Source organism: Castanea sativa, chromosome 10 (genome assembly GCF_040712315.1).
Source record: "Castanea sativa cultivar Marrone di Chiusa Pesio chromosome 10, ASM4071231v1".
NCBI lineage: Eukaryota > Viridiplantae > Streptophyta > Magnoliopsida > Fagales > Fagaceae > Castanea > Castanea sativa.
Window position 1 is genome coordinate 39,838,060 of NC_134022.1, and position 8,964 is coordinate 39,847,023.

The 8,964-nt window shown below is 34.3% G+C and overlaps 1 protein-coding gene across 1 annotated transcript; it reads left to right on the top strand.

Annotated features, from left to right (window-relative positions):
* The first annotated feature begins 7,271 nt into the window (after positions 1-7,271).
* On the top strand, positions 7,272-8,437 carry LOC142614225 (protein ELC). The gene has a single exon (XM_075786792.1). It carries the CDS (start codon positions 7,418-7,420, stop codon positions 8,408-8,410), a length of 993 nt encoding a protein of 330 aa, XP_075642907.1. The 5' UTR covers positions 7,272-7,417; the 3' UTR covers positions 8,411-8,437.
* Positions 8,438-8,964: the final 527 nt, after the last annotated feature.

Consider the following 8,964-nt stretch of genomic DNA (forward strand, 5'->3'; position numbering starts at 1 on the left):
AAAAAGAGAACAAAGGTTTGTGTGTGATTTTATCCATTTAATATTCGTAATTTTTAGAGTCTTTTTAAAAACAAGGTTAGCTTGTACTTTATTGTGAATTTATCCATTGATGATAAAATCATTTTATTTATAGTAAAAATTCATTAACGCGTGAAGACTAAAAAATTTGTCACATTTATATTATATTTGTAAAAATAATAAGTTAATTAAGCAACTCGTGAATAAATTTAGTTTAAAAAAAAATTATTTTCTTTTTGAAAAATGAATAAACTAAAATTTGTTCAACAAAATAATGAAATAAAATTGGAATATGTAGTGTCGTTTGGTTATAAGCTCAACTTGATTTGTGTTCAAAGTAAAATTAAATACTTAGTTCAGCTTGATTTGTATATGATTCTAGCTCAATCTTTCAATTTTTTTTTCTAATGTCAATAAATTATTAGAAAAAGTAATTAGTCTCATAAAAAAATTTAATAATAACTGTATACTATTACATCAATAACTTTTAAATTACAATTTTAACATTTAACTAGTTTACAAATATAAAAATAAAAATTGGACCAAGTTTATAAAATTATGTTTGAAAAGTAAGTTCCTCCTTTGTGAACATGAAAACATTTGAACAACAGTGCTACCTACTACTTACATAGAGATAAGTTAGTTTTTATTCAGGTGACAAGGTAAAAACTAGAAAGTCTTACAAAGGCCCATTTTCAGATTTAGAAATGAAATAGTAGCAGTGAGTACTGACTCATGACCACCGAAAGCGAAAATGTCTCATTGGAAGCAACGGTTGCATTTTCCCAAAGGTGGAAGCTTGGGACTCAAAATTTAAACTGCTGAGTGCTGTGTGGGTCACATAGAGAATGCCGTTGCTCTTGAAATTGTTGTGACTTTGTTTTGTTCCAATCCATATCCATTACTCCTCACCTGCGCTGCACCCACATAACTCCTATTATTTGTTGCTAACATGCATCACATTTGTCGTTTATGGGCCGCGTACGATAACGGGCCCACATTGTATCTTGGAAATTGCAATTTAGATGCTTTTGCTATGTTTTTATTGTATTACTTTATGCTTCTCTCGTTGAAGTACAGTTTTTTTAAAATATATATATATATAGTCACGTTATAATCATTGCATTTTGCAATATTTATTAGTGATTTTTGGGGAAACTATATTTTATAATCATGGTAGCTTTTCCTATCCATTTACTTTAATTACTCTCTAAATTAAACCCAGTGGTCATCATCTTTATGATATTATATTAGGAAAGACGTTAAGCTACAAGGAAGCATGAGATTAATGGATTACTTTTGAAAGGGACACCTACCTACTTTAATTAACTCTCTCTCTCTCTATGTGGCTTTTTCTGCGGAATAGTATAGTCAATTGAAGCATTAAACTTGCGTATATGATTTGGATATACAAATACTATATTTGCCGAGTTTACAAGGTAAACATGATTCTTTCTTAATTTGGAGTCGTTGCGTGAAGAGGCTTCTCAATTTTTATAGAGCTTATCCAAACCTTGCACACCCCAGATAAACAAACATATTGTGAGAGTGAGACTTTGCCTATGAGTAACACACGTGGATATTTTTTTTTGTTTTACTTGCACACCTTTTCGAATAAAGAGTTTTAGGCAGCGTCTTTTTTTGGTCGCATCACATGCTCGCAGCAAATACTTGACTGACTTGTTAAGCAGTCTCTTATTTCCCAACGCAGATAATACTTTTTAAGGCACAAATAAAGAAGAGGGATTAATGGGTGTATTCCCTATTCCAATTGAAGTTTCATGCATTGGTTCATTTTTGGTTATACTGGTGACAAAAATTACACACCAAATGTAACTTAAAAATCAAATTTCTAGAGCAGTTTATAATGCAATTAAGGTTAAGATGAATGGGGAGTATAAGACAACCGAATCTCTTTTCTAAAAGTTAATTCATGGAACTTAATTTGGTTGTCTCTGCACTCCCTGCACATTCCAAGTCTATGAAATGTGCTTGATTAAAAAGTTTTTCATCTGCAGAGTCACATGTTCCATAAGATATAAAATAGGAATGATAGAGTTTTACCAAGTCAATTAACTATAACACTATATAAAGCTTGGTACGAGGCATGTGTTAAAATTTATGGTGGCTTTTTCTAAAGTAGTCAGCTTTTAACTTAGTGGACTGCTCAATTGCCATTGGGATTCTATTGTCTCGGAAGGCCAAGCCATTATGCTTGTCGCAGAAGTCAATGATTTTGTCCTAAAGTAATTACATTTAACATTATAAAGTAAATAGAAAAATTTAATAGTATTCCAATATAATGTTAAATGTTTCAGTATTAATATCTCTTCTAGGTTGGCTAAAGGGTCAAAAATACAAGGCAAGAAAAAGTGCCATATTAGTGTTAATGAATGAAATCTGGTTTTTGGTGACTATGAATCAGAACTTCAATGCCTTAAATATTTATGTCAACAAACACCAAAGAAATCTGGTGCTAGGGGTTGAGTCGCGTTTTTCTTTGTAGAAGCTTCCCAAATTAAAAATTCCTAAATACACAAGTTTGAGTTTGGATTGGGTAAAGCTGGCCCAAAACAGTTAAATTTGGGTTTTGGGCTTCACAAATGAGTTAAATTATTAAACAGCTTTGTCTTTGTTGTCCCAAAAGTTTAGACTTAAACTATTTTTTGCTTGGCTAAAAAAGAAGTTAAATGCAAAAGTTTATGGTAACAAGTTTGTATGGACAAAGTAATTACCTATTCAAGATTGGTGTTATTTGAGTACATGCACTTGGCACAAGAGTCCAAGGTTCAAGGCATAGTTATCCTGATTCAGTTTATCAGTATACTGAATTAACCTTATAGTAGTGACACCGTGACCACACTAATATTATACTATTGTACTTCCAAGTTACCATTGTTGTTAATTCTGTCCTATTCAATGTAGGCATCCCATGTACAATTCTACACACATTAATATATGTACTTCAAAAAAAATTCGGAAATTCTCTCTCTTACCCTTCCAAGTGTCGTGGGTAGATGTAACAATATCAAGTTCATGTTTATGGGTCCAGTCGTGGAATAACTAATCATACTGTATATTGTTTGATTGGAACCAGACCCTGATGATCCAGTAGTGGAGGGACCAATTATAGCAGTTGAAATGCTATAGTTGAATTGCGAAGAATCTTAGAAACAAAGAAGAGGAGGAGAAAATGGGAAATTACCTCCTGTGAATTGTGACTTTCAATGCCTTTTTTTAGTTTTTCATTTTTTTTCTTTTATTTCTGGCTGTGTCGGTGCATAGGACACGAGAGTTTCATTTCATGTCTGATGATCCAAACACATGACCTATATTGTAGCTTGAAGGACCATGTCCTATCACAAATTATTTTGGGACCACATTTATGATTTAACATATGGTCAGATGGTTATGTCTTAACATACTGCGTGAGGTTGATGACTTGTCAAAAGTGGATTCCTTTTGAATCAAGGAAAAGTTTCTGTGATTATCTTTTTTCCTGTTTCTGTTTGGTTACTGTTAATTCATTGTTTCGATGAAGTGAATCTGTTCAATATTCTCTGGTTGATGCCCATTTTTAACAAGTGTAACTGAAATCTATCCATGATATCATGCCTATCTCACTAGCTTGCATAATCCAGCACTACAGGTCTACGTATAGGTCTAGTTTGAAACATGGTACAAATTATTAAATGCATTCCACGTATTAGAGCATTGGTGATGTTAAAATTTTAGCATTTAATAATTTAAAAATTGCTGTATTTATTTTAACATATAATTTCACGACAATCCTGTGTCCATTTTTTTTTTTTTTATCAGTCAAATACTATTCATTTTTATATTAATTTCTTTCTCACTTTCTCTCTACCACGAAACCGATCTAAGTGACAAAAAAACAATTATGCTTTTTTGCTGTGTCTGTTGACAGTTCACAGTAGCAAGAGGGCAAAATTTTGTGTCTTTTGGCATCATTGATGTTAGACACTAAATTGGAATTTAAGGTTTACCACCATCAATGGTGATGCTATCTTCAGCATAAAGTAAGTTCTATGAGTAGATTTTATACATGAGACTTACCTTCGTATAAGAGAAAGGTATAATTGACTGTATAAATGGAATAATTTTAGAATAATTTCTCATAGATAGAGCTGCTCAAATCGAGTTTTTCATGCATAATAATTAAGAAGAAAATGTATTATGTTATTCATTTGGTTGATTTAAATACAGATAGGGTTTGGACTTGAGGTGATTACTAACACAGCATTAGAAGTAAATCATAAAATTTCTATTATAGGATCTTCATCGACCATAGTTTTTGTTTAGATCATCATTCTCGCATGACGGAGTTTTTCTTACTCAATTGAGATCTCCATCTTGCATGGGGAATAGAAACTTCAATCTCTAAAATTATTCATGAAATTAGCCAACACTAAAAATACTAATATGGTTCATTTTTAGGAAATGCTTGAAGGGAAATGCTTAGAAAATTTTAACTTCTCAATTGTCGATTAGTTGATTCCATATGTTAAGGAACAAGTTTGGGTATTGCAATCGCGTAATTACTCAACTCTCAGGCAGTTGGGCCCATTCCCGAGTTAGTGGGCCTCTCCCTTTGGACAAATGAAGGCCTAATGGGCCTTCCCTGGTAGGCCCTTGGAGTCGAAGGAGATGGATTGCCCTTGGTAAATTAGCATGGTGAGCTGAGCACTCACTAGGCTGGCTGAGTGGGCCAATAGGCCCTTTCATCCTAGTTTTGGGCCTGGCCTACCCCATGCCTTTGCCAAACTCTTGATGAAAAAGGGGTAAAAACAAAGATACATAATTATTTTCCCTTTCTTTTGCAAACAAAGACAATACACTGATGGTTTTCTACCAAAAAGACAATACACTGATGGCTGTGTAAAAAGAACACATGTCCTTTTTTTTTTTTTTTTGATGAATAAAAAGAACACACGTCGTACCGACACAGAACTTGTTAAGTAATATATATTCTCTAGCAGTAAATAATGAAATTGTGGTTGTGATTGCCGAAAATTTAAGCATTAAATTCAAATAGAGAAAGGGTTTAGTAAAAGGTACTGGTCACCTACAACAAAAGAATATTATGCCTTAAAAAAAGGGCACGGCGTACCATCTCTTCAACATGCTAAAAGTCCAACGAAGATGCTCCAACAACAAGAAAAAATAAAAACGATCATTGCGTTGGAGAACTTGAAAACTCTCTTTTGCTTGTTAGGCAAAACTGCAAAAGTTTGGTCTGCAATATTTTTAAAGAAGCAAAGAATCAACCCCCTTGACCCAAAGAGACATGCAACAATACCTACCTTCCCTTTATTACTACTCTTTCTTTCTACTTCTATTTTAATTTTTCTTTCTAGTATTATATATTTTTTTTTCTGAAGGTAGTTCAGTTCACACTTTACAAATCTAATAAAGATTTGAGCTCTCTGAATACTCTAAAGTCAAATCAAGCATTTTGCTTTAAAGGAAATTAACTCTTTTGCTTGAAAATAATGGAGCCGCGACCAAAGCTGATTAAAAAATAATAATAATAATTTAATCACTTAAAAATTATTCTAATATCAATATAAGAACCTTTGAATCTGAGGAATTACAAAGAAATCTAGCATTTGCCATTTGCTTATTCGAGTGTAAGAATCTGAGGATGAATTTTGATTTAAGAATCCATGGGATTTTGGGCCTGCTATTATATGTTAGACCATTATACACAAGTCTATCAAAGCAAGGGCCATGCTTTCACAATCCATAAAATGATCATTCGCTTTGGATCTGCATCTGCTTTGTTACTTGGGACACCAGTTGGTCTAAATGTATGTTCCATGGCAACTTTCTTATGGGCTGAATACTTGCTCCACCATCCATTGCATCTAATTTTTAATGGTATTTGGAGGCCCAAGCCAAATCTTGGGCCTACCGTACTGTTATTGTATTTCTAATTTGTAGTTTCCACTTTACTTTAGTTCTAGCTTGTTATTCTGACTTCTCTATATATAGGCCCTGTCTATACAGTACTAAACACTTTACATCCGAGCCTGGCAGGAGGAGGTGGGCTTATATGAAATGAGAATGGAGAGTGGATTGCGAGATATGCAAGATCTTTTAGGCATAAAATCTGGTGGCATGGCATAATTATGGGCTGTAAAGGATGGGCTTATTCTAGCAACCACACGATGGATTAACTCTTTATGTGTTTTCTGACCGGTTATCAAAAAAAAAAAAAAACTCTTTATGTGTGAAACTAGATGCTGAGCTTATTGTTTAATTGCTTACCAATAATTTCATAGAATCTTATGATGGAGTCTTTGCTCAAAGACGGCAAGATCCAATCGAGGTAATTCCATTAATCGACAGTCCAGCACATTTACAAAGAGCTAAACCAGTGTGATGATGAACTGATTTTGATAACCCACCACCTATAGTGGAGAATTTACTGACTTTTGATAAAACTGAGCTTGCTTCTAACAGACTTATTTGTGTCTAATCTATTTTCATTGTTGTTTACCAACAAAAAAAGAAAAAAGAAAAAGAAAAACATTTTACACTAGATTCTCTATAAAAAAAAATAAAAACAAATAAAAACAAAACATTTTACACCAACATACAAATATCTTGTCACTATTCGTACATAAATGATATCTTCGAAACTACACTGTTTAAGAATACTACGATATTATTCTCTATGAAAACTCTAACAAATAAGGCTGACCTTACTATGTGGATCTCAATCTGCCAACGTATTCATACATTCATTGATATGTTTCCATGCGATAGTTTTTAATTAGTGCACCATTTTAGTTGGACTATGTCAGAGCTACTCAACAACCAGAGCAGGCAAGGCTACAGTGATGTTATATGTCCCAAGTCAAGTCTAGATGAAAACGCTTTGCCAAGTCATACACTTTTCTTAGTCTACAAAATGCTAGTGAGGAAGGAATCATTAAAAGGCTCCCCAAATTTCAACCCACATGCTTAGAATATTCTCCATTCTGCACCGCCCATTACCATAACTAGCTATTGTAATAAATCCTTTTCATGAATTACAGGAAAATAGTGTTAAAAATTAAAAAGAAGATGCAGCAAGAAACATCTAAAAATATTGAATTTTATGAATTTTTTAACGCGGTAACAATGACTTTCAATGGGAGAGAAAGCAGGAAACCTCCTCAGGTCAACAGAGTACTTGGCTTCCAAGCAACTAAAACCCTGTTGATAACTTTTCAATAATTGGCTCCAACCTTATGGTCTTTTTATATGAACAAGAATTGGTCTTTTTCTACGTAGTGATCGCATATGAGATCACAAAAGATTTAAGCTAACATTTTGGCATGAAAACACCAAAATTTCATCTTTGGCCATCCAAAGTTCTCTCTCTCTCAAAATGGTAACACCACCTTCAATCCAATTCATTGATTCTGCACTTTCTTGCACCACCTCGCTTGCTCTATCGTATTCAGACCCTGAACAAAAATGGATCATCAAAAAGCACCTGACTTCACTACTTCAAGATTATCCCACTCTCAACCCTTCATTTGATACCTTCAATCACAATGATGGCACCACTGTGAACCTTCTAAATGCAAATGGCTATCTTTTTGTGTCCCATTCCTCAGCTCCGATAGCAATCACCATTTGGCTTCATGAAAATTATCCTTACATGGCTCCTATAGTTTTTGTGACACCAAACCCCATGTCCAAAATTCATCCAAACCATCCATTTGTGGACCCTTCTGGTGCCACCAAATCTGCATACCTCCTAACCTGGCAACATCCAAGGTGCAACCTCACTGACTTTGTGCACAACCTTGTCAAACTCTTTGCAATTGACCATCCCTTGTTCTGTGCTTCACCTAGTTCTAGCTTCACCCATCCGTCTGTTGTATCAAAAATGGAGGCTCTAGACAGACTCACTGGTGCCATTCACTATGACATAGTGGCCATAACAGCCAAGAATGAGGAAGAAATAGAGGAGCTATCAAATATGCAAGCTGTAATGAACCAGAGGGTTGATATTGCTAGAAGTATATTTTTTGAGCTTGACCGTGAAAGATCGGCCTTGAAAGGAAAAGTGAAGGAGTTGACTGAGGAAGCTGATGTGCTAATGAACTGGTTGAGAGTTCATGAACCAAAAGCTGCTGTTGCCACAGCTGGTGGAGAGGATGATGATATTGATGATGCATTTGAAGCTGTTGGCAAGGTGTCCAACTTGATGCTCGATTCCTTGGCTGCTGATGGGGCAATAGAGGACTTGATATATGCATTGGATAAGGCAGTTGAACTAGGTGTGGTGACTTTTGATGTATACATTAGGCAAGTGAGAAAATTGGCCAGAGAGCAATTCTTTCACAGACACAACATTTATGCAAGTGACTAATAAAAGGTTTCCGACATAATTCATTGACATGCTGAGTTGTTGACTCTATAACTTGTCTAATAGGACATTACTAAATTTTGCCTTTTTAATTCTCTACGTAGTCCTTAAATGTGAAGTATACTTTAACCAAAGGCTAAATGTTGGATTCAAGGCTTAAGCAATCACAAAATGTGGAATTCGACGACCTTGCAATCCCATAGAAAGACATCACGAATTCACGATTCCCTGTGAAAAATAAATGAGTTGTGAACATGGAAATAAAGATATCAAATTCCTACCAAGATAACTTAGATGTTGTAACCAATGACAACCCTAATGAACCTACAAAAAGGACAAAGGCTTGGCAGAAATTACTTGTTTTACATGACTTAGTTATATATATGTTGTAATGGCCAATTCATATTAGATCTAGTTACTTTTTTTTTTTTTAATAAATGAAATTGAGAGAACGATGCAATAGTAAGAATAAGAAATCTAAGGACTACACTGCTAATCAAGAAATTTAAAAGGCCCACCATATGGCCCCAAAAGGGTAAACATTGTCTGGACTCTGG

Bases quoted from the DNA above. Each gene is read 5' to 3' on its own strand.
- LOC142614225 (XM_075786792.1), top strand. From the start codon at position 7,418: ATGGTAACACCACCTTCAATCCAATTCATTGATTCTGCACTTTCTTGC.